This window comes from Vitis riparia, chromosome 17 (genome assembly GCF_004353265.1).
Source record: "Vitis riparia cultivar Riparia Gloire de Montpellier isolate 1030 chromosome 17, EGFV_Vit.rip_1.0, whole genome shotgun sequence".
In the NCBI taxonomy this organism is placed as follows: Eukaryota; Viridiplantae; Streptophyta; class Magnoliopsida; order Vitales; family Vitaceae; genus Vitis; species Vitis riparia.
Window position 1 is genome coordinate 18436599 of NC_048447.1, and position 25508 is coordinate 18462106.

Below are 25508 nucleotides of genomic sequence, written 5' to 3' on the forward strand. Positions count from 1 at the left end.
TATGATATACAATAATTAAATTTGGAAAAATAGAAATATTAATTTTATCACCATTTTCTAAATTTTAATGTTAATATATTATTTTTAAGGTACTAAGTTTTTGTTCGTTTGGATTTCATTAATCTAATAACATATTGACTTAGGCTTTTGAAAAAACAATCCGTTTTGCATAGTAACAAAAGTAGACAATAAAATAAAATAAAAAAACAGAATAAAAATACACAAATTTACGTAAAAAAAACCCTAGTTAAAAAAAATTACGGGTTGGGGAGAAGGAAAATTTATTATATCAAAATATTAGTACGAGAGGAAAAATATGCGAGTGGTTACAATAGAAATATAATCATTATAACCTTAAAATTATATATATATATATATATATATATATATATATATATATATATGTAAGAGTAATATTTAACAAAACAAGTTCTTACCGCGAGAGCGAAGCCCCCACACCCAAATGAGATCAGTGATGGTAGAGGAGGGATCGGCCCAAAGTTTAGGCCCATAGGGATCTTCACCTATTAGAGGCACCAAAACCCAGGCCCGTCCTTCAAATGTGGCCCAATTAAACCTCAAAATCCGATTACTTTAAACATGATCCTTGTGTTCTTTTAAGTACCAGGTAAACTATTACTCTTTCCCAAGGTATTAGAGGCACAATTTCAGAACAGAAGGGCGAGTTTAATGTTCCAAAGACATCCCAAATTAATAAATTTAAATCTTAAGCAAATCACCAACGTCTCAATCTTATGATACAAGACCAATTAATGAAGTTTGCCACCTAATTAAAAAACCAAAAACATGGACATACATAGAAAATTTCTAACACTTCTCTACTAAACTGTCTAATTAACCTAGTGATTAAGGTGTCAATTGGAAATAGCTCACACAACTAAGTAGCTGTTGAGGATCTAACATGACGGAAGATCTGCAGGAGGAGGCAGCAAGCACTGAGATGGATTGGGGCCATTTTGAACTACCAGTCCCATAGCTAGACCCCATGAAGTGTGTTCTTCAAGATGGCAATGTATGAACCATACTCCTGGGTTATCAGCCTTGAACCGGATTGCAGCCCACCCTCCGGTTGGAACCGCCACCGTGTTCCTCTCCGGAGGATCAACAAGGTTGTAGTTCTGTGGATCCTTATTAACATCAAAGTTTCCGAACCCCCTCCCGACTATGAAGAAGTTGTGGCCGTGGAAATGGATAGGATGGTTCTCCACACTGAGAAAACTCGTTCCCTGCATAACAATTTCCAAGCTGCTGCCATAGGGAACCACCAAAAGCTTGGTGCCAAACTGGGTGTTCATGTTTGAAGTGAACGGATTGACGCCCGTGTAGTCAAAAGTGGTTGGTGGTTTCTCGGGAAAATCGGATGAGAACAAGTGGTGTGTTAGGTTTTTGTAGTGGCCTTCTAGTATGGATTCGAAAGGACGAATAAAGGACTGGTTGTTCATTGAAGCGAAGAACCTCTTTCCGTTGTAGCCCTTGCAGGTCTGATTGGCTGGACAGTCTTGAAGGTTTAGGCTTATGGTGGTCACTATTCGCTTATCAATAGTCTTGGGCACGTTACATGGGTACTGAGCAGAAGCAAGGCTTCGGAGCTTGCTGGAAAATGCAGTGGCAAAAGCTGTATCTTTCATTTGAGGAAGATTGTAAAGTGATGAGAGACTGTATACAGCTGGTCTGTTTAGGGGTTTAGCTCTTGGGGTTGTGATAGTTTTGTAGAGTAAGAAGCCCATTGTGGTTGAATTATCGAATGGAAAAATGGAGGTGACATAATTGTTTGCAGCCATGGGAAACATGGCAGAAGAGTCGGGAACTTGATCCGCTGTGAGCAGAACATTGGTGGTTTGTCCAGGAGCGATCATAATGGCTGTGGTTGTAAAGGGTTTTGTGTACAACCCATCAATCTCTACGACAGTCAATGTGTGATTAGCAATGGCGAAGAAAAGCTCAGCGTTGAGTGCTGCATTGATGATACGAAGCAAGTAGGTTTTGCCAGGAACCACATTCTGGATGAAAGTATCTGTACATTCATAGATTGCAGATTGATTTACTACCACTTCTTTTTGTATATGATACGAAAAAATTGCTTTTTGGTGATAATATATGTTGGAGGCTTACGAATTCACCTTTGTTAGAGCAGGGATAGAGGGGTCCAGGCATGCCATTAATGGTGTAAGCTTCTGAGATCTTGGGCCCATCTCCAGTCCTCATCATCTCCCTTTCCACTTCTTCCGTATCGTCATTCCACCATTCACCTTTCCGCAAAAGCATATACGTTAAAGAAAAAAAGAAAAAAAGTCACATGGGAGACACTGATGATTCCATGTCAAATTTACGATGTTATACCTGATCGGAAAGAACAGTTGAACTTAAGAGTCTGTTTGGAACAGTTTTTAATAAAGTAGTTTTCCACCACCAAAAATAGAAAACTGTTTTCCAGATGTAGTCGAAATATTTGAAAATATAAAAAATGGTTTGAAAACATTTTACAAAACAGTTTTTAACATCGGTATTTTAAAATTATTATACGATGTTTTGTAGAATAAAAGTAAGTTTGATAATACACATAAAAATTAAGGTGATGTTGATCGTCAAGTGATTAATTACCAAATATAATGGGGACTTCATCTTGAATAGGAGCTTTGAATGGATATGGCATGCGGGGATAGATGATGATGGCGCCATAGACGGACACCCGCTGCCACGAGTAATGAGCATGCCACAGGAGTGTGCCCCTATGATCCACCACACTGAACTTGTATGTGTACGACTGCCCTCCTCTGATGGGGCATTGTGTAACGTAAGCAGGACCATCGGCCCAACCTGTCCTCAGTTGCCTTATTCCATGCCTGTATCATTCATCCCCCAACAATACACATTATTCAGTCAATCAGCATAGTGTCTACAAGATGACAGAAAGGGTAAAGAAACAGGCTAGATTGGTTCAATCAAAGAACCCCATCAGATATTTCTTCTAGTTTAACCTTCCTGTCCTTTTTTTTTCCCTTTATTTCTCACTTCTCATTTGCTATATGATCTGACCATATACAGCAAGAGCAACCGTAATGGCAATTATGCCTTCAAGTTTGGTAGCTAGCTTCCGTGCCAGATAAGCAATAATTTATAGAAAAGGCCAGTACAATGGTCCAGATTGCATTGCCTATACATGAATAAATGATAGATGCCAATCAAGTCACATAAAGCAAAATTTGGGCAGTGAACCACAGGAGAGCGCACATGGGCATCTATTCTACTCTATAATTTTATCTGACAACTTGCATGATTTTTCAATCATCAAAAATTTCAAACTCCCGAATAAGAAATTCTAGAGTATCAATGTTATATTATATAATTATTAAGAAACACGACATACATATCGGGGGCTAAAATCTACATAGTTTAAATATTTTAGAAAAAATGATAGTTTAATATGATATCATAACATAATGTAAGAACATGGTAGTTCAAAATTCTATTTATATCTCCACATGCAAGTATGAGACCACAAGGAGGGTGTTAAGAAGCATGATGTACATAAACTCAAATCCTATGAACTTAAATTTTTAGGGAAATTGGTTGTTCAACATAGTATCAAAACTTGGTTTGAAGGAGAATATTAATTTTATGAAAATTGATAGTCCGCTAATATCAAAACAAACTTGTGTATAAACAAATAAGAAAAACTACATGGTTGTATTTTTCTTGGGTGACACTTTTCAATACCATAAAAAAAAAACCCATAAAACAAATAGCAATTTACCAAAAATAATTAAAAAGAAATGTCGATTATGAATGAAATTTGCAAAAACAACTTCTACGATTTTTCTCTCAATCTCATATTAATGGTTTTGAAATAAGTGAAAAAATGATTTTTACATGGTTTTGGAGTAAAATAGTGACATAATAAATGGTTTGTACTCAGGCTTTTAAGAAGTATAGTAACTAAGAAATAGTTGTAGGCACCATAACATACACTTAAAGGCACACCATGAAAAGGACATACATAAATATATAACCCAATATGTGGTTTACTTTCAATTTATCTTTTGCTTAAGATCGAAATAGTCTTTGTCATTTAGTATTGGTTCTGAATCTTTCAGGGCATACCATTTGACCTCATCAATTCAAAGGATGTTCCATGAGCCAACTAGATATGCATAAACAATAGCAAAGTGATGATTAACTAAAGATTATTGCTATGACTCTTTTTGTTTCTTTCACTTTTTTTCTTTACGAGGAGATGTCTGCATTCATGTACATACATGGGAATATACAACAACCACTAGCAACAATTATTTTAGTAAATTATTTGCCTAATCAACAGTACTATTCCACAATCCATGTATGTGGAAAGATAAACAATGAGCCAAATGAGGAATACATTGCTAAAAAAAAGGAAACAACTTGAATTTGAGATCAGTAATACCAGAGCCATGGATGACTAATCCAAAATTTTAATATATGGTCAAAATAATAATAATATATGGTGAAGAAAAACTAGTATTATATATGGGCTACTTTATATGTATATATATAAAGGAATTTCTTCACATGCAAACAACCTGACGAGAATTTGTGCTGCATTATTTTCCTAAAATTGGGAAATGCTCAGAGGACTCACCAATGAATGGTGGTGTTGGTGGCAATAAGGTTAGTAACCTTAACTTCAACATTGTCACCTTCATGAACAGCAATGGTTGGCCCTGGATACTTCCCATTTACTGTAAGAAGTGGCTTTGTATGGCACAGACGGGTTACCTTCTTCCATTGAACCTGAAAAAAAAAAAAAAAAACTAAAGTTGATGCTTCTCATACTCTTCCAAGCATCCATGTGTGAGACATGTTTATATGGACACAGAGAGAGCTCCAAACAAGCTTACATTAAATTGAAACCGACGTGTCGTCGGCGAGGAAGATGACGGAAAAATCACAGCCAGAAACAATATCCCCATCATCAACAGCCTGGAAGACTGGTGGTGGCAGCCCTCCATTATCACCACCTCAAGAGCAGTACTGTTCTAAGAACTTCACTGCCAATGACCTCAATATTCTACTGAGCCACTCTGCATGAATACCAATATATATACACTATTTTGTCCCTTCTTCCAATATTATTCTATTCTTGACTATTATTATAGTTAACGCTACATATTTTTTGTGGTGCTGGATGGGGTAGGTAATGAACAGACAAAGAACAGGTTAAATGACCTTTTATGTAGTCTGGGTACAATTTAATTATTTGAAAGCTTGGCTGCCATGCTTGATATTCTTGGTTAGATTAATAAACATGCTTGGAAGGTAAAAGGGAGCCATTCTCATTAAAGCAGTGATCCTTTCATGATACATATGTATTCGGATCTTTCCACTTTCTCAGCTACTAAACAAGGAAAATTGATGTCTAAAGAGAAGTGTTGGTGGGTTGGTGTGGATTACCATCTTGGCTTTTCAAAAAAGAAAAGAAAAATTGTTTGCAGCCTCCTGAAAATTGGACACCATTGACTTTGGGTTGGCTACTCCTAGTGGTGGGTGTCCAGGGATGTATATATATTTTTTCAAGCCACCTTACCACCAACGAATTAACTAAAGATGGCTAGCTAGTAGCTAACATGATTTTCTTTCAAATTTTGATCTCTTTCAATGTATGGTGGTTGGTGGACTAGGCCCATAGAAGGGCAAATTAATTAAGGTTTGCATGCATGTTTTCTATATTTAGTTTCACATGGGCTAGCTGTGATAAAAATTTTAAAAAGGAAAGCTTTGTTGATTCTCTTGGGTTAGGGTTGTAGCTTGAATAAGTTCAATTCACATTATTGGTCATTCTTGGATTAATTTGTAACTTAAATAAATTTGATTAGCACTACCTAATAATTTATAACTTGGATTGAATTAATTGTAATTTAACATGATATTAAGGCCTGATTTTATGGGGGGTTTTGAGTTTAAGTCTCATCATTTGTTTATTGCAAGCTAAATATGAGAAGTTAGGGACAAAACAAATGTAAGTATAAATCAATCTATAAGAAAAGGAAAAGAAAAAGGAAAAAAAATAAAAATAAATTTAAAAATCAATAAAATTTTACCTATTGTTTTAAACTTATTTAATTTATTTTAATTCTTTTATATAAATATTAAATTATAAAAAATTTATATAAATTTTAATTATTTTTAATAGTAAAATTAATTATAAGAAAATTAATTTTTTAATATGCTGAAATCAAAGGTAGCTTGCAATAGTGTCTAAATTCTTTTTTTGGGTATTTTAAAACAATATCCTCGGACTGCTTCCTATGCAAAGATGAATTTGGAAATATAATATTATATCTATATATATCTATATATAGGCAGCCAGTTTTGTCTCTTCTCTTCTGGACCTTCATCTCGTCTCCAAAAATTCTCTACTCCCGGTGTTGTCTCTTCTCTTTTGGATCTTCATCTCGCCTCCAAAAATTCTCTCTACTGATGGTGTCTTCTTCTCTATTATATCAATCTTTCCAATGATATAGTATAATCTTTTGGTAATTATCTCCATGAATATAAATAAATATTTTCATTTTCCTTCTCTTGCCTCCTTGGAAAAGGATGCGGAATAATGGAATAGAAAAAAAAAAAAAATTAAAATCATCCTATCTTTCCTCAATTATCGTATCATGTAGAATAGAAATTGCTAATAATGGAAACGAAAATTTATTTTAATATAAATTAGAATCTTGTCACATGAGAATTTTGATTTATTTCTTTCATACAATGTTATCATTTGATTTATAATTTTTTGATGTCGTTCTCTTCCTTTTGAATCTTATTTTTCGGTTTTTTCCCTTATTTGAATCCAAGAAAGTTATGATGATGAAATTTTTTGTATTTTCATTCATTCAAAGAACTAAATAGGGTTCAAATCTGATCTATTGATACCCATGATACAATCAAGCACAAGAAGATGCTCATAGTCTTTGTTGTCTGGTTATGGCTCTATTAATATCAAAAGTTGGAAGACCTCTTTGTTCAATCATATAGAGGAGCAAGAATTCTAGTCTATGGGGTGTTTCATGCCTTCCATTATAAAACTTGGAAAACTCTACTTTATGAGCCCTTTGATATGACCCATCTTTCTTAACTTTTCTGATCATGTTTTGACCTTCCAATGATTTGGAAAGGAGCTTAGAGGAAATCCCAATTAAAGTATGGCTATTTGGCTGTCACCCAATCACTATCATGATGATACGTATACTTTGTGTTAGTATACTTAAAAGATTCTTTTAAGTATAGTAGAAGGCAAATAAACTTCTATGTGGTTGTTCTAATGAAAGCAATTGATTTGCCTTTTCTTTTTTTAAGCAAAAGCAAACAATCAATATATATATATATATATTATTAGAGCGTAATAATATCGCTTTTAAGTTTAAGTATGGGTTACTCAAATAATGGCTCTTAAAACAAACCCACAAGATGTTACGTCCGATATTATAAAAGGTTTGACATATTCTCACTAATCACCAATTGGACCCTACAATTAGTATCAAAGTTAAAGGTTATGAGTTCAAGACACACGAACGTCATTTTGAAAGAGAGATTGTTAGGGTATAATAATGTCACTCTTAACCCCAATGATAGATCACCTAAATGATGACTTTTTAAACAGATCCTCGAATTGTGATATTGAATGTCAATATTAAAATAGATTTTAAATTCATTATCAAAGAAACCCAATGGTTAAATTTTATTTAAATTCATTACAACAATCCCCTCTCAATAAATATTGCTGCAATATATTATAACAAACTGTATTTTCCCGATAAATATCATCCCTCAAATTTTAACTATCCTCACAATTTTAAAATATTTCTTTATTATTAAAAAGAGCTTATAATATTTTCGTTTAACCAATGTGAGATATCACTTGTATAATTCAATTTGTTGAGTTATTCTCTGTGTTTAAAATTATTTCTTGAAATAAAAATATGTTGTTTTCAAAATAATTTCTTCAAAACTATTTTTATTCTAAAAATTTGTGGAGTATGTGATTCTGAAGAAAAAAAAAAAAGAATTGATTTTCTTTTGGAAAAAAACGCAAACATACCCTAACATCCATTGCCATGTGGGTCTTGCACAGTTGCACCTACCTTATCATCTCTGATCTTGCTGTTGCTGACCCATATGGCCCCATGGCAACTTCAAGACACCCATCTGTCACCATGTTCAATAATATGTGAAGAGGGCAATGGAAATTATATGAAATGTCCAACATCCATGGTCCGACATGGAGCCCAACCCTCACTTAACTTTTACCAATATGAGAAAACCAATGTCATATAGAATATAAATATGTAATAATCAAACATTAAAAATAAATAAATGAACAGAACAAGTGTATAGACCTCAAAACTGTCATCAAGTTGTATTATGAACATTAACATTCGATATGTTATCCATAATGAGAGTATTAAAAAGGCTCATGTTCTATTATCGATACATAATAAAAAGCGGTGTAAAATCATTCGTAGTATAAGGCAAGATTAATCAAAATTTAATATAAATATAACATCATTCAACTATTTAAATTTCATCATATACTTATAATGGTCTGAATTGTATTTTCAATAGATATCGATTCAATACCTTAAAATTTTTAGTATTAAAAACAATAACTAGTAGTTATAGAGATATGTTTAGTCTCATATGTATGTGGATAAGATCATGTAAATTATTTAAATTTAATATTGTTATTTATAAGAATGTTGTTAGAATATTAAGAGTAACTTTGAGATGACTTAAAAAGATGTAAAATGTGTTATTTAGTTGAGTGAAGTATTTTTTTTCTAACTAGAAAACATGTTTAATATGTAGTATAAAGAAATCTATTTTTGATAATATTTTTTTAATTGTATGTCATTTTTAGAATATGATAAATTATTTTCATTTTACAAAATATAAACATTAATGTGATTATTAAAAACAAACTTAAAAGCTACGTTTACTTTTTAAATACAAATATATTTCGAATATTTGAGACTTATTTAGTAACATTTTTTAAAACAATTCTTAAAAAACATTTTATAAAAATAATTTTTAAGAATAAAACTTTATCTAAAAACTCAAATATGATTTTTAAATTTTTTTAGATTTATTCTTCATATTTTTAATTATTTCTCAAAATACTGCAAAAAAAATATTTTTAAACGCTTTAAAATATTTTAAACAATAACCTGTTTTTAGAACAAATTTTCCAAAAAAAAAAAAATACTTTGAGAAAATTGTATGAAATATCTTTTTTTAAGTTAGAAAATTAATTTTTTATTCCCTAAAATATAATTTTTAATTTTAAAGAACAAAAAAAACTATTTTCAAGGACAGTCTTCACGCATGTTTTTTATTTTTAGTGTCCTAAGATCATTGTTAATATTCAAAATTTGAACCTCTTTTTAGACCTTGAAATTTATGAAGAATTTTTTTTAAAAAAAAAGAACAATTATCTTGATGGCAGTAAAATATAAAAATAAAGATACAAAAATATGAAAATAAAAATAATAATAATAATAAAACTATTGATGCTCAAACACTACCCTTTTTATCCCATTGGGAGAAGAAAGCATGAACCTCAACCTCATGGGTTTTAAAATAAGGTCTCTTTTGGACTCTCTGCAATATCAAGTGGGTTATTTGGTTAAAAGGGTGGGTTCATATCCCTGTGTATAAGGGCTGGGGTCCAAAATTTTTGGCCTCATCACCTAACTTGGCTAGCCAAATAATTTAAAGGGTAGTGCCAAATGTAACAATTTAAAAAAAAAAAAAAAAAATCAACAATGTCACCCTTTAACATAAATAAATAATTAAATTAACTGTATGGATCAAGGAAATCAGAAAATCTTCTTTGGAAAAATTGTCCGTGTGTTTAAGAATGTTTTCAAAATAAATTCTAAAAATAATTTTGGAGGATCATTTTCAACTGTTTTCAAAAGCAAAATTTTGTTTGAAAACTCAAAGTGAAAAATAGCTTTCTTAGTTCATTCTCTATAAATGTTTTATGCATTCATTTACATTGTAAAAAAGTTTATAAATATTTTTCATATTTTTAATTATCATTCAAAATATTTTATAAAAAAAATATCTTAGGTTGATTGTAATTAAATTGAAAATATAAATATTTCTAACCAATTCTAATTTTGATTTTCTTTTATATTTTCGAGAATAAAACAGTATGAGAAAACGATTTTTTTAAATATTTTTTTCCTTTCTTACTGTATGCTCTAAGTCAAATAGCATTAAAATTATTTTTAACTTTAAATTATTATGTGAAATATGTTTAATTTACTTAATAACTTTAATTAAGTTGCTAAATGGTATTAAATCATTAAGTTGATCTCGCAAAGACTCAAATTTCAAAAGCTCTTTTTTAAGCTCAATAAAAACTTCTACACTTATTTGTTCATTTTAAGTTGACTTAAAAAAAAAGTGCTTAATATAGAAATTTAAAAAATAATAATAATAATAAAAAAAGTTGTTTTACGTAGAAACTTTATTTGGCTTTCACTTCGGGCTTTAGATGGCATATATTTCCTTCATTTTCTAATTCTTCGTTTAATTTCCATGGCATTAAAGACAAGAATAATCAAAGAAAGAAGAAGGTTGAAAAGTGATGGCAATGCGCGGGAGCAACCGCTTCAGACAGTTACACAGCAGAAGCTGCCTACGCTCCCTCCAAACAACCACCACTGCAAATCGGAAGCCGTCAACAAGAAAACAACCCAAAACGACGTCGTCCCTCGCCACTGACGCCGACATTGTGAAATGGAACATTGCCATCACCAACCACATGCGAAACGGACAATGCGACTCCGCTCTCCGCCTCTTCAACTCCATGCCTCGCCGGAGTTCGATTTCTTGGAACGCCATGATCTCCGGTTACTTATCGAATGATAAATTTTATCTCGCTCGCCAGTTGTTTGAGAAAATGCCCACAAGAGACTTGGTTTCATGGAATGTGATGATTAGTGGGTGTGTCCGGTATCGGAATCTACGGGCTGCGCGTTTGTTGTTTGATCAAATGCCTGAAAGGGATGTTGTTTCGTGGAATGCGATGTTATCCGGTTATGCGCAGAATGGGTATGTGAAGGAGGCTAAGGAGATTTTTGATGAGATGCCATGTAAGAATTCAATATCTTGGAATGGAATGCTTGCAGCGTATGTGCAGAATGGGCGGATAGAGGATGCGCGGAGGCTATTTGAGTCCAAAGCGGATTGGGAGTTGATTTCTTGGAACTGTATGATGGGTGGATATGTGAAGAGGAATAGGTTGGTTGATGCGAGGGGAATTTTTGATAGAATGCCAGAGAGGGATGAAGTTTCATGGAATACTATGATTACGGGGTATGCCCAGAATGGGGAGTTGTTGGAAGCACAGAGATTGTTTGAGGAGTCTCCAGTTCGGGACGTCTTCACTTGGACAGCAATGGTGTCAGGGTATGTGCAGAATGGGATGTTGGATGAAGCCAGAAGAGTTTTTGATGAAATGCCGGAGACGAATTCAGTTTCATGGAATGCTATTATCGCAGGTTATGTGCAATGTAAGAGAATGGACCAGGCAAGGGAGTTGTTCGAGGCTATGCCTTGTCAGAATGTTTCTTCTTGGAATACAATGATTACTGGCTATGCACAGAATGGTGATATTGCTCAAGCTAGCAATTTTTTTGACAGGATGCCTCAGCGTGATTCCATCTCATGGGCAGCTATTATTGCTGGATATGCCCAAAGTGGCTATGGTGAAGAGGCTTTGCATCTATTTCTGGAGATGAAGAGAGATGGCGAAAGATTGAATAGGTCTACATTTACAAGTATTTTGAGCACATGTGCTGAGATTGCTGCTTTGGAATTGGGGAAGCAAGTGCATGGACGGGTTGTAAAGGCAGGATTGGAAAGTGGGTGTTATGTGGGGAATGCACTTCTTGTAATGTATTGTAAGTGTGGAAGCATAGACGATGCATACATTGTGTTTGAGGGAATTGAAGAAAAAGAAGTTGTGTCATGGAATACAATGATTGCTGGTTATGCAAGACATGGATTTGGCAAAGAGGCTCTGATGCTTTTTGAGTCAATGAAGAAAACCGGTATCCTACCAGATGATGTCACAATGGTAATCATTTCAGTTACAGTAACATGGACTCAATATGTCTTAGTTTTATTAGCCCCATCAAACTTCAATACATTTGATCAAATTGTTGTTCTGGACCTCCCACTTCTTGGATGGGTATATTTCACTGCACTGCAGCTATATTATGCAACTCTACATACTGCCTATCATATTATATTTAACATATTTAAAAAAAAAAATTCTAAAGACAGTAGTTGAAAATGGTTTAAAGAGGGGCATCAGTTATTGTTTTATAGTTCATTTATTAGTTCAACTATATCTTTGTGTCTACATATAATTTCTCTGTTGAATGTTTTTTAATGTATATTTATTTTATTTGTGTAACATTTCAGGTTGGCATTTTATCTGCATGTAGCCATACTGGCTTAGTAGACAAAGGCACAGAATATTTTTATTCAATGACTCAGGATTATGGTATAACTGCAAATTCAAAACACTATACTTGCATGATTGATCTTCTGGGAAGAGCAGGGCGCCTGGATGATGCCCAAAATCTAATGAAGAACATGCCTTTTGAACCTGATGCTGCAACATGGGGTGCTTTGCTTGGTGCTAGCAGGATTCATGGCAATACAGAGTTGGGTGAAAAGGCTGCTAAGATGATTTTTGAGATGGAACCTGATAATTCAGGAATGTATGTTCTTCTTTCAAACTTATATGCAGCTTCTGGGAGGTGGGGTGATGTTGGTAGGATGAGATTAAGAATGAGGGATAGAGGTGTGAAGAAAGTGCCTGGGTATAGTTGGGTTGAAGTGCAAAACAAGATTCACACATTTACAGTTGGGGATTCTGTTCACCCAGAGAGGGATAGGATATACACCTTTTTGGAAGAGTTGGATCTCAAGATGAAGAAGGAGGGTTATGTTTCTTCTACAAAGTTGGTTTTACATGATGTAGAAGAGGAGGAGAAGGTGCATATGCTCAAGTATCATAGTGAAAAACTAGCAGTTGCATTTGGAATACTGGCCATTCCTGCTGGAAGACCAATCCGTGTGATAAAGAATTTGCGGGTGTGTGAAGATTGCCACAATGCAATGAAACACATATCCAAGATTGTGGGAAGGTTGATAATCTTAAGGGATTCTCACCGCTTTCATCACTTTAATGGGGGCCAATGTTCTTGTGGGGACTATTGGTGAGATTGGAATGGTCAATAAGGAGAAAAAGCAAATGATTGCTTCTGAAAATTTACTCACCAAACGTTTAACCCTTGTGGGTGAACATGTTCCTTTCTTATTTTCTGTTTGGTTGGTGTTTTTTATAACTCGTGCAAGGAGAGAATGGACACAACTGCTGCTTCCTTCAATGGTGGATTACATTGTGTGGAAAAGAAAACCCATTTCTACAAGGACTTCTAGTTAGATGTGGAACTACAGTCAACTCCTTCAAAAGCTCAAAATGATCAATCTGTACACCTTCTACATGCTAATAATTTAAAGAAATTAAGAAAATAGCGCTGCCATTACTATTGGAAGCTGTGGTTTATGATCATGATCATTTTTTGAAGATGTCAGGATGCCAGACAAATAGAAATTTGAAGAATAAGTTCATCGTGAAAGGAAAAGGTGCTTTAGATTCAGCCAAAAACATGGAGGTGAGGAGACTACATCTAGTTCTGTTGGAAGCTGCATCATCAACCTAGATCAAAAGAAAGCTTTTTGTTGACTCTATCCTTGATTTTTGCTTTAAAACTTTACTTTGAGATATATGATTTCTTTCTGTCTGTAAAAGGCTTCCTTGTGCTGTTAAATAAGAGCTTTATAAGTGAGAAGACTAATACTGGAATTCTTGAGAAATCCAGTTTCTGTTTAGTGCATTTCTGAACATCGGATTTCCATGTCTGCAGGGAAGACAGGCACACACCTGGAATGCAAAAACATTACTGAACAAGAGGTCTCAAACAACTTCAACCAAAGGTCATAAGTAGAATGGCGGTAACCTGCATGTCATACTCTTCCCAGCCAGCATCTCCAACCTGACTTTGTATCTGCATCCTGCTGGTGTTCATTTTACATCCAAATGCCAGATGTTAGACCAAGAAGACTATACCTTATACATCAGTTTTGGCTTCCAGCAGTCATCTCCAAGGTGGAGCAAAACTTGATTGCCCTTGCTGAATTGATCTGCTCCTCCCGGGAGATGACTACTGGAAGCCAAAACTCGTATTTGTGTGTGTGTATGCTCTGTTTGCTTCTTTTCAGTTTTTTAGACTTGAGCTGAGGAAATAAGTGAAGGCCAGTCCTGAAAATCACATGCCTCTCTTAACAGGAAAAGAAAAAGGAAAAAATAAAAAAATAAAAAGGGAAAAAAAGAAGAAAAGAAATTGTACTTCTGCTAATGTTCTGAGAGAACGGTATGAACTTAGTGATGTGCTATATGGAAAGGGCGATTTGCTGGAGAATGTTTGTGTTACAACTTTGTATGAAGCTACTTTTGTAATACCCTCATCCAAATTTTTTACTTTCTTTGTGAAATAAAAATAATTATTTCGGTTACGTAGAGCTCAAATTTCAACCCATCAAATTATAAGGACAAATGGTAGAAATTGATGAAATTCTTGCATAGTAAAGATCAATAATGTCAGCATTGATAACTGTTTGAATATCAATCCCCAACATTTCCTCACCATTGTATCAAACTGGTAATATATACCTTCATTGAATGGAGCCAAAACATTTAAACAATAATTCTGTATTTCTCATATGGTCTTCAAAAAATAATACAACAATTTTCTGCTTCTTCAAACAACTGTTTTCTCCCAGTAGCATTGAACTAATTACTGAGATCTCTGAAATGGCAGAAATACACATTGGATTCCTCCAAAACATGTTTCTGTATCAATTAATAAGAGGGCAATTCTTCTCTCTAATGTAACAACACATAGTAACAATTGAATCCTACCGTTAGTTTCTAGCTGAAACAATGTGAAGATCTTCAGCATGGGCCCTTGTGAAGCACTGTTGACCCACATAGACCGGGTAAAATTGGGCAGAGCACAACAATTAAGCCATCTGATTCTTTCCAACTCATCAGGTTAAAAGTTTGAAATCAGGAATTGAGAGCTGCTAAGTCGTGGGATAACCCATTGACACCCTCATCATCGTGCTCGACAATTGTTTCCTCCTGATCAGAACAAAATAAATTATGTAAGAATACCAGAAAAAGCATACCTCTGCATTTCCAGAGGTGATTTAACCCTGTTCTATTGTTGTGAGAAATCAACTTCTTAGGGGAAGAGGTGATCTACATGTGCAAGCTATTAACTCATCGGTCTGATTTGTGACACAGTTCTACTTACATCAACGACGATCCACCAACAATTTCCGTGAATGGCAAAGCAAAATGAAAAACAGCAGGAAATATGTAAAGCCATATAACTTACCTCAACATCTTTTTGTTCCTTCACACCTATACACTTGGAAGCACTAATACTAGCACTCTTCAATAGGCTACGAGCACTTTGGTTTGGCTTGCTGGGTCCATTTTCTACATTTCCTTTCTCTAAACCCTCAGCTTTTGGAGGACTCTCAAGAGTTGTAGCAACAGAGGCAGCAGAACGCTTTTCAAATTCCTTATTTTCATCAGCAGCCTCATTAATAGGTGCACAAACCCGCTCTCTGAAAAAAAAAATTAATTAATAATAATCACATATTGGATGATACATCTTAAAAGACATCATCAAATTAGTAGAACTAGAGCGGTAAACCTGAAAATGGTATATAGTATGGATACTAATGCAAGGCATTGTAACCATATCAGACCAGAAATGAAAAGATATGGGCCCTACACATTTTGTGCACATCCAACACTTTTCTTAATCTTTTAAATTACAGATATATGTAGGCTACACCCTTGATACATTTGCATTCAAATGCAATTTTTTTAAAAGAACAGCTAGTTTTATAATGTTCTTTTTCTAAAAACATAAGAGGGCTTTTCCTTAAGAAACAGAATTAAGAAAGTTTCAGTTGTATATAAACCCTCTCCAAAAATCTTGAGTTGACCAGACTGTGTTTGTAGGTCAGCCCATGAGCCTTTCCTCAAGTGGTATTTTTGTGGGGTGGGATTCATAGGTCTAGGATTCGCATCCTTATCCTATATTTTTAGGATTTGTCATGATGAGATGTCCCTGCTATATTGAATCAGTGTCCCCTAACTATGCTTCAGTGTGCATGAGTGTCCAACACCTTACCTAGGCAAGGAAGCATGCTGCCTCTGGAGTGGAGTGCTTCTTTCACCTTTACCATAATGCTCTTCAAGATGAGCAAACTGTCGCTTAAACCGATCAACACCACTAGATTGACATAAAAAGATAACACTGGGTTAGCACTTGAGAATGGCCAGCATAGAAGATTGTATAATAGAAAGGGTGTTTCTAACATGAATCTAGCTGTGACTTTGCAACAGAGACATAGACACTAATAAAGCCTCAAGAGATCTCAAAGGAAAAACCAAAAAATGCCAATTTGCAGACTTAACAAACTTCTTCAAGCCCAATAGAAGAAATAAATGATTTTAACTACTAGTCAGTTGTTTGAGTCACAAGGTCATGTGGATTATGTGAGTACAGAGGCACAGAGGATGCAGTTCTGAGTAAGAATTTTGTTGTTCTGGAACTTCAATAAGAGGAAATAATGTTTAGTAGATAAACTGAAATAAATAAACAGATACAATACGGTGAGAATATCAATAGTATTTAAATTTCAATAAATGAACATTGAATATCTCTAGAACCTATAACAAATTCATAGACTAACATTAATTTTCCACTCTTTTAATATCTCTAGCAAGAACAAGCAGCTATTCTAGGTCAGGGTTTGGAAACCTGAAGCCAGATCTACAAACCCCAAAACTCAACCAAGTTGGCTGGCGCATCATCAGCCATATAAAAAAGGTTGACAATCTTGAGTATACAGTTAAATTTCGGTATCTCTAATTTTTGTTTAGATAAATTCATAGTGAAGATTTATGATCTGGTTATATTCAACATAAATATTTTTATCTCTACTTTAGTAAGATAGTGTAATTAAGCAAATAACTTGAGTTGACAAGCGTCATTTATGCAAATATTGTGCAAGTATCTCTTTTTCAGAAGAAACCAACTTCATTTATTAAAAATCAATAGTAAAATGAAGAAGCAAGGATCCTGTAAAACTACAACAGAGCAAGAAAAACAAAACAAGAAAGAACCAAAACCATGAGATCAATAATCAATCACATCAAGAGGCCTAAAATCATCTCCTATGAAAGCCTCCAAAGTTGGACACCTAATAATCCCCTACAAAAATCCTCATTTTAGTCAAAAAACCAGTTTCTTGGTCAGACAATCTAGGAGCTCATTTGCAGTTCACCTAAGATTCCTGAAGAGATCCAGAATTCCCACATGAATTGATAATACTGCCTAGGTACTTTAGTAACCGAAGCAGCCTAGGAAACTACTACTGAAGCATTACCCTCATAAACCAAGTCAACCATCTAGGTGAGACTTTACTGAAATGTCAGCTAAAGGGTTTAGACCTGTCCCTACAGTGCAAATTTCATTTTTTTTCCTGTTGCTTTTTGTTTCATTTTGGTCAGCCAATCAAATTAGACTTGCAAACAAGGTAAACCAACCAAATGAAGCAAAACCTTCTCAATCATAGTTTCTCTCCAATCCCTCACTCACCCAAGAACAAATGAAAAAGAAGACCTTCTAAAACACCACAGGAGATCCTTGAGTTGACACAACACTTAACAAGAGATTGAGACTAGTAGAAAATGATTACTTTCTGTTTCCATTTAAGAAATCCATTTATAAATCCAACTAAACATAAGCCTGACCATGAATTTGTCAAAAGGTCAACTTTTTGTTTGAGAGGAGAAAATGCAAGATATAGGATGGCTCCCTAAAAAGAGAAGACTCAAAAGAAGAAAAAGATGGAAGATGACATATACTAGATATTTAATGCCTGAAGCTCTTCGTGAGTTATTTAATACCCATTATAGGTATTGATATTTACCCGAATTTCATTCTCTCATTATCAGCTGACAAGGTTTAAGTTGTTTTACCTAACTATTTTTGTAGCTCATTTTAAGAATAGATCCCAATCAAGGTGATAGGACACAGGCACCTAAATATCTTCATAGATGATGTTGTTTGCCTGGAACACCAAGAGCTAACTCCCAAGACATTAGATTGCCGAGAAAAAATGGTCCATGCAAAGAAATAAAAATGCAACCTACTGGGAGAAACGCCGCCTACTGATAAAAGGGGGGAAAGAGAAATGCCCCTTCGAAGTGTTTATTGTACTCTCATGTTATGCTTTTGAGCTAGAATGAAAACAAAAACCCCTTGGGCTATGCCCCTTCTTGAGATTTAAATTTAACACGTGAGGAAGATTCTTTGAAATCCTTTAGATTTTCTAACCTTCGACCATCGGGGTTCTCATCATGACAGACCAACAAAAGGCTTTTCCCCATTTTTGCATGGATCTCTAGTCTCCATGAAATACAGGGGTGTTGACGGCACCAGTATATAAATGGCTAACTGAGATTAATGACAATCCATACCGCCACCTACAAAATTAAACCTTAAATTCTAATTTGGAACCTTCACAAATCAGATGTAGATAATAAGTCAAAGTATATGCGTTATTTGGTGTTTGCAAAGTCAAAAAATGAAAGCGCTATCCAGAGTAGTTATCACGTGTTCTAAAAGGGAAAGGAAAACAAAATTGACATTATGCTTAAAAAGCAGCAAATGCTGTTCCATTTGATTGAAAAACAACAAAAAGCAGAAGCCCTGTGGGGGTCAAGAGAGATAAGCAGAAGAACTTGATTTGATAACTGTGGATGATGATGATAATAGTAAGAAGAAGAAGAAGAAGAAGATAAAATGTTCATAAGGAATCACAATCCAGAATGGAACATGTCCCGCAATTTCTGTCCTATTGAGTGAAAAAGTAATAAATTAAAATTAAAGGAAAAAATTAAAAATAAAAAATAAACAAGGAGATAGGAAGCATTGTGTGGATGAAGAGTGCTAAACAGATGAACTTGGTCTGATGACTGGAAATATCCATTTACTGGCGAAATTTATTAAAAGCACTAGTCAAATAGAAAAGACATTCAAATATCAAAGTTGGGATTAGAAATCATAAGTATTAGCTAGTTTACATGAGAATGATACTGAAGAGATATATTTCATAGAATTATAAGCCACAACAGGGCAAACTTCTAGAGGATACTAAGTAACAATGGTACCAAAATTCCTCTGACAAGCACCGGATGCTGTTAAAGAGCAAAACCGCAAACACAACACAACCAAGAATCATTTTACTAAGTAGTGAACTAGTAAAGATTTACGAATTATTCTAAAGGATCCAAATTTGTCACTCAAATTTATCATAGATTTCAGCCACTAATCATGTATTGTTAATAAATATTAGTACTTAAGATCCAGTGGAGAGGGAATCAATGCAGAAGTATATTAAAGCACCAGCAATTTAGTAGAAGAATGAGATAGCTCTCATTATAAGAGTGACAATGGATTCAGTAGAATGCCTGACCTCGGGTACATGAAGCTAGTTTGATCTCCACCACGAAGATACTCCTGCAGCATCTGGGGATGATACTCTAGGATCTGTTTCAATTTAAACAAAAATTTGTCATAACTCTACTGACAGCATAAAACCCACAATACCATCAAAGAAAGTTGTGAACCCATACCTCTCGATATATTAACTCCCTAACATCATCTTTTGTTAATTTCCTTCTCTCAAACTCAAACTCAAGTTTTGAAATGGGTTGAGTGGAAGGTTCACGATCTACATTTGCCAAACCATCAAAATACGGATCAGCTAAAGCCTGCAAACATAAACATGCAGTGATATTAGGAAGCACAGTGTTCCCAAATCAACTAGATTATATTTCTTTACAATTTTAATTTAAATTTTGAAGTAGCGAAATATTAGAATTACCAACTATTACCTCTTCAGCAGTTGGACGATCTTTAGGATCAAATGCAAGGAGACGTTCCACTAGATGAAGAGCCAACGGATCAGCATCAGGGAATTTTTGTGAGAAGGGAATGGATGGTTTTTTACGCATGGTACTTAGATATCTTCTTGCCTTCTCATTCCGAATCTGCCATGTCATGAAAGAATAATCATCTATGTGTGGGTGTAAGGTAAAATCAGAAAAGTACTCAATTTTTGGCCGCAAAAGCATTGAAATTAATGTTAGATCAACAAGTAGTAGAAAAAGAAAGCTAACCAAATTCAGAGAGTGTCCACTTGGAATATACAATCAGTCTGTCAATTAGTGACCAGAAAAAACAGAATTAGAATGAGATAACTAACCCTTGCGATTGATTCAGCAGAAGGAGTGCCAAGCAAATCAGTCATGAGATCCAACTGGTGCACTACATTTTTCCCCGGAAACAGCGGTTTTCCTGTAAGCATTTCTGCAAATATGCATCCTATGCTCCAAATATCAATCGCAGGAGTGTACTGAAAAATGGAGAAGGTTTTAAGAAATTTGATATATAGTTTAATAAAACATAACTCCACTTAAATTTTATAAACCAAAGAGGTCATATTTCATCAAAAGAGCTCATGCACAGAAGAAATAACATAAAAACAATCATGTGGTACCAGATTGATAAACCACACCACCACGTAGCTATGTAATGCATAAGCTTTGTGTGTGTGTGTGTGACTATAATTAAAGTATACCAAAATCCATGTAAAACTCTGTGCATGTCTATAGAATGAAAGTATACCAAAGTCCCTGTAAAACTGCCAAGAATGCAACTAATTGGCCAGTAACTGATTATATCTTGCAAAGTTGCCCATCAATTGTGTGTGCAGACACTTCCTCTATGCATTTCTAGATTAGGAAGTATATTGCTTTATCACCATCTATAATTTCATTTGGTCAAGTTGAGTGCATGACTGTTAAGCTATCAACTTTGCTAATATCTTAAAATGGGCCCGCAATGTATACCAAGCTAACACCCTCCTATGTGTAGACCCATACCCACACATAGAGAGAGAAATTAGCAGTTACAAATAATAGATAATTGATGAGGGAATAAGCAATAGGAGAAACTTGAACTCGAGACCTCTAGTTAATCATAGCTCTAATACCATGTTAAGTACCAACTTTTCTAAAGTCAGCCCACACATATACCAGGCTAACAATGACCAAAGCAGACTCCTGGGTCAAGTTTCAAAATTCCAATCAATGCGCCTGGAAGATTATGAACCCTGTTATGAAAATGGAAAACTCTGGAGCATTGAATAAGCCTGTTGGTCAGGCACAGCAAATCTTTCATTTGAACCAAAGTAGCAGACACAAAGATATGTTGCATCTGGGAAATTATGAAGAAAAAAACAAACCCATCATTTTTTTCCCAATAGAAAACCTTTTTTTCCCCAAAATCAAACCAAGAACCTCCCACCTTCCCACACTAACCCCTTGCCACTTGAGTAATGCCCTCAAAAGGCACCAATCCAACAAATTTCTCCTTATCAAGAAAAGTTGAAGAGACATGTCTTATGGGAAAACTAATGAGTGATCCTTATGGAGGAAGACTTCCAAAACGTTTCATGGTAGCAAGTTGATTCTGGTAATCCAAGTCTTGTTCCTACATTGTCTCAAACCATCAAAGTTCAACTTTGAATAGTTGGCAACTCTGACATTGAATCTCAATAGAAGATGATGAAAAATGAAGAGATCAAAACAGAAGAATACAAGAGAATATGGAAATGTATGGATCTCTGTGAATACTATTCACCTTCTCTCATTTTTTGGACATGCTACCATCCACTTCATAGACCAAGAACTACAAAAGTTATCTACACAAGAATATTTTTCAAACACAATTGCAAAGGACAGTGATGTATTCATTGGTAATAGCTACCAGAAGTCCAGCCAATGAAGTATCTGAAAAGGACAGTGAATAAGCTTAGAATATTTTATGTCGTCATTGAGGTATAAGGAATTTTTTTCTTTGTTTTCTAAGTGATTTTTGTACACATCTCATGTATATGGCCTGAACCCCTATTCTTGGTGCTCATTTTATTATATCTTATTTACTTTAAATAAACATAATTGAAGATCTGGTAGCCAAAATAAACTTTTGAGATATCAAAAATAAAAACCACCTTACCTTGGAGAAAAAGGAGCCACAAAGTTCAGGAGCACGGTACCATCGGGTTGCAACATAGTCCTTTGAAAAAGTAAATAAATATGATTAGTTAAAGTTTCTAGCTTTCAAAAATTTTAAAGTTAGTATCCTAAAATAAAAGAGACTAAGTAATTCTCTCGGCCATATGCAGAAATGCAGCAAATATCAGGAGTACTTTGGCAAGACTACATACTGTCCAGAAAATAGCTGATGGTGCATCATTGAATGACACCCGAGCAAGCCCAAAATCACAAATCTTCAACTTGCAGTCGGCATTAGCAAGAATATTTTTTGGCTTCAAATCTCGATGAAACACATTTGCTGGAAGAAACCATAAAATTTTTATTAGTGGACATTCAGGACATAAAAGCAAACAAACGGTGTAATATCTCTGAAAAGCACCAACCTGTATGTATATATTTTAGACCCCGAAGAAGCTGGTACAAGAAAAATTGATAGTGCTCGGGAGTAAGATCATCGTTTGCCTTAATTACTTGATGAAGATCAGATTCCATCAATTCAAAAACAACGTAAATATCTCTAAATTCTCTTCGAGAAGGCGGGAGCATGATATGTTTTATTTCTACAATATCCGGATGCCGAAGCAACCGTAAGAGCTTGATTTCTCTTAGAATCCGTGTAGCATCAGAGACATGTTCAAAGACATCATTAATCTTCTTGATTGCAACCTTTTCTCCAGTGTGGGTATCAATTGCAGAGCCAACAACACCATAACTTCCTTTGCCAACAACTTCCTGGACTTGGTATCTGCTCGCCTCTCCATATTCTGTGAAGAATTCTGTTTCTGGCATGCCCTGAGTAAAAAATGGTCTCCCTTAGCAATCATTGTTTATCAATTAATCAAGTATATAAATGGTTGAATTAGTACAGAATGGAGAAGAAAATATTTTTTTTTTCAAGTTTTAAAAAATCAATATTATTCTAGGTCGTCCGTACATCAATGAATAGCATATTCCTCAACAATGATGAATCTGTGCAAGACAAGAAAATCCATTTGATTAAGACTCCTTTCACCGTTAAGAAAAACAGGATAAGAAAAATATTCTACAAAATTCACAATATTTCGCTTTCTCCTTTTCGAAAGTTATTGGGGAAATTTGATAAATTCCCAGATCTCAATCATTTCAAAAGAAGCCCCCTACCAGCAAACATTTCTATAACTGTTTGAAATAGATATAAATTTCTATATTTCTTCATCCTACAAACAGACCACTGCCACGAAATCCTTCTCCCAAACAGGGGGAAAAAATGTGTGTTTCAATTGAATATAACAAACAATTCCTGTGCATTTGATAATTTCATCATTCACGTATGATCCATACATGTTGCGGTCTCAAATACTGAGAATAATAGAAGGATCACACAGATCACAGAATAGCGCGCGATTACATACTGATCATACAAGATACGATTGGGGGGGAGAATCCAAAAACCCAAATATAATAAACGCAAGTCAGGATAAGAAAGAAATAATACTCTAACTGGCTTTAATCCCCTGCAGAGTTCTTAACTTGAAAACTACCCAACACGAAAATGAATCAAAAAAAAAAAACCGTTTGGAGGAAATAAAAAAAAATTAATCGAAACCCTTGTTTTGGAGAGATCTGGAGAGAATAAAAGGCAGACCTTCTTGTGAGGATCCATGGGTCGTCGTTTGGGGACTTTGATGAGCGTCAAAGCAGGGGCTGCTTCCGGGTCTTGTGGCTGTCGTTTTTGATGATGAGGACGAGGCTGTGTGGCTGAAGCTGAGGATTGAGCGTGGACTTCGGTCACAAATACACAAGAAGCAAGGATTGCGGCATTGTTGGAGTCATTGTTGGTGGTGGTGGTGGTAGTGGAGGAGGTTGAAGAGCGGCGTTGAAACCAGCGACGAACGCCATCCACCAGTGTTCCACTCCCCATAAATAAATATACATACAAATTTTATGTGTACACTGTACAGTGGCTATTCGATTTTGATTCGCAGCCAAAGGATTGTCTGCATTTTCGCCGCTGCTTTTTCCCTCTACTTTCCCTCTCCCTTCGCCACCTCTCAATATCTTCTGGGTTTACAACCACGAACATGGCCCCATTTTATACACCTTCTTTTTGTAATGTTGCCTTAAAATCATTTTTTAAATGGAAAATTATAATAATTATAATCATTTCTGCAATGAAAATTCTCTCCATTCATCATCCGTCCTGTTCATGAACGTATGACAAAATCTCCATTTTTTTTTAGTTTAATAAAAATATAAAATTAATTAATTTCTTGAGCAAGTCTCTCCTGATCCATTCAATATTGGCAACATGAACCGCCATTTTCAACACCATTTTGTCAATGCAATTAGATTAAATAAAAAGTTAATAGTATTTCGACTAAAAATAAGTCCGGGAATGAGTCCTCTAAATAATGACTTTTAGAATACAATCTTAGGATATGATATCGAAATAATCTTTATAAATAATTTTTAAAAGCATTTTTAAAATTTTATCAAACATCTCATTTGTTTTTTAAAAATATTTTTTAAAACTAAATGTGTTTTTCAAATATATTACTAAAAACATTCTTTAAATATGAATGGAATTTTATAAATTTATTAAAAAAATAAAATATTACAAATTTTATATACCTAAAACCTGTCCTAAACCTAATTGCGGGATTTTTGAAAAAAAAAAATCTTAAACCTGCCATTTTATTCTAAATATCCTAAAAAAAAAAATTAATGATTAAATTAAATCCATATAAATATAACAAACATGCTGGCCTTCCATCACGCCGGGCATAAAGGGAATTTACAAAAAGATTAATGTGCAGTACAATATTTAAATCAACTTTTTTATTTAAGAGACAAAATGTGATAATTGGCACGTTGTGTCACGTTCCCACCGTTATTTTTTATAAGGGGACAAATATTATAATTGTAGAAAACCACGTGGACAAATCACATCACAATCTAACGTTTCCGTCATCATTTCTATTAAACAAACTTACATTCCGTCATGTAATCTATCTTTTGCCATTTTTAATGCTACTCAAACACCATTTATTGTTGTTTTTAAATTTATTTATTTTTTATTTAACTCAATGCTTCCAAAACGTATATATTTCAATCATAATAGAAGGAGTTACACTATGTAATGAATAAATGCCTTTTAATTTCTTAAAATTTCGTATTT

At 34.4% G+C, this 25508-nt stretch overlaps 3 protein-coding genes across 5 annotated transcripts; 1 reads left to right on the forward strand and 2 right to left on the reverse strand.

Moving 5' to 3' along the window:
* Positions 1-691: 691 nt before the first annotated feature.
* On the reverse strand, positions 692-5051 carry LOC117903955 (laccase-1). The gene is made up of 5 exons (XM_034816469.1): positions 4896-5051; positions 4637-4788; positions 2623-2864; positions 2142-2270; positions 692-2035 (listed from the first exon to the last, which is right to left on the reverse strand). The coding sequence occupies exons 1-5, from the start codon at positions 5004-5006 to the stop codon at positions 918-920; spliced, it is 1752 nt and encodes a 583-aa protein (XP_034672360.1). The 5' UTR covers positions 5007-5051; the 3' UTR covers positions 692-917.
* A 5567-nt stretch (positions 5052-10618) lies between these two features.
* Positions 10619-14652, forward strand: LOC117904415 (pentatricopeptide repeat-containing protein At4g02750). 2 transcript variants are annotated; one of them, XR_004649587.1, is made up of 3 exons: positions 10619-12139; positions 12490-13751; positions 14004-14652. XR_004649587.1 is itself a non-coding variant. In XM_034817004.1 (2 exons), exons 1-2 carry the CDS (start codon positions 10646-10648, stop codon positions 13294-13296), a joined length of 2301 nt encoding a protein of 766 aa, XP_034672895.1. In that variant the 5' UTR covers positions 10619-10645; the 3' UTR covers positions 13297-14652. The 2 variants fall into 2 exon arrangements, 1 of the variants encoding a protein (XP_034672895.1); XM_034817004.1 differs by having other exon boundaries at positions 12490-14652.
* Positions 14653-14785: 133 nt separating this feature from the next.
* LOC117904417 (mitogen-activated protein kinase 9) lies at positions 14786-24398 on the reverse strand. 2 transcript variants are annotated; one of them, XM_034817005.1, is made up of 11 exons: positions 23976-24398; positions 22735-23143; positions 22522-22649; positions 22311-22370; positions 20497-20646; positions 20126-20281; positions 19865-20002; positions 19705-19778; positions 16350-16451; positions 15540-15774; positions 14786-15280 (listed from the first exon to the last, which is right to left on the reverse strand). In XM_034817005.1, exons 1-11 carry the CDS (start codon positions 24249-24251, stop codon positions 15206-15208), a joined length of 1803 nt encoding a protein of 600 aa, XP_034672896.1. In that variant the 5' UTR covers positions 24252-24398; the 3' UTR covers positions 14786-15205. The 2 variants fall into 2 exon arrangements, with proteins under 2 accessions (XP_034672896.1, XP_034672897.1); XM_034817006.1 differs by lacking the exon at positions 23976-24398 and adding an exon at positions 23826-23914.
* Positions 24399-25508: the final 1110 nt, after the last annotated feature.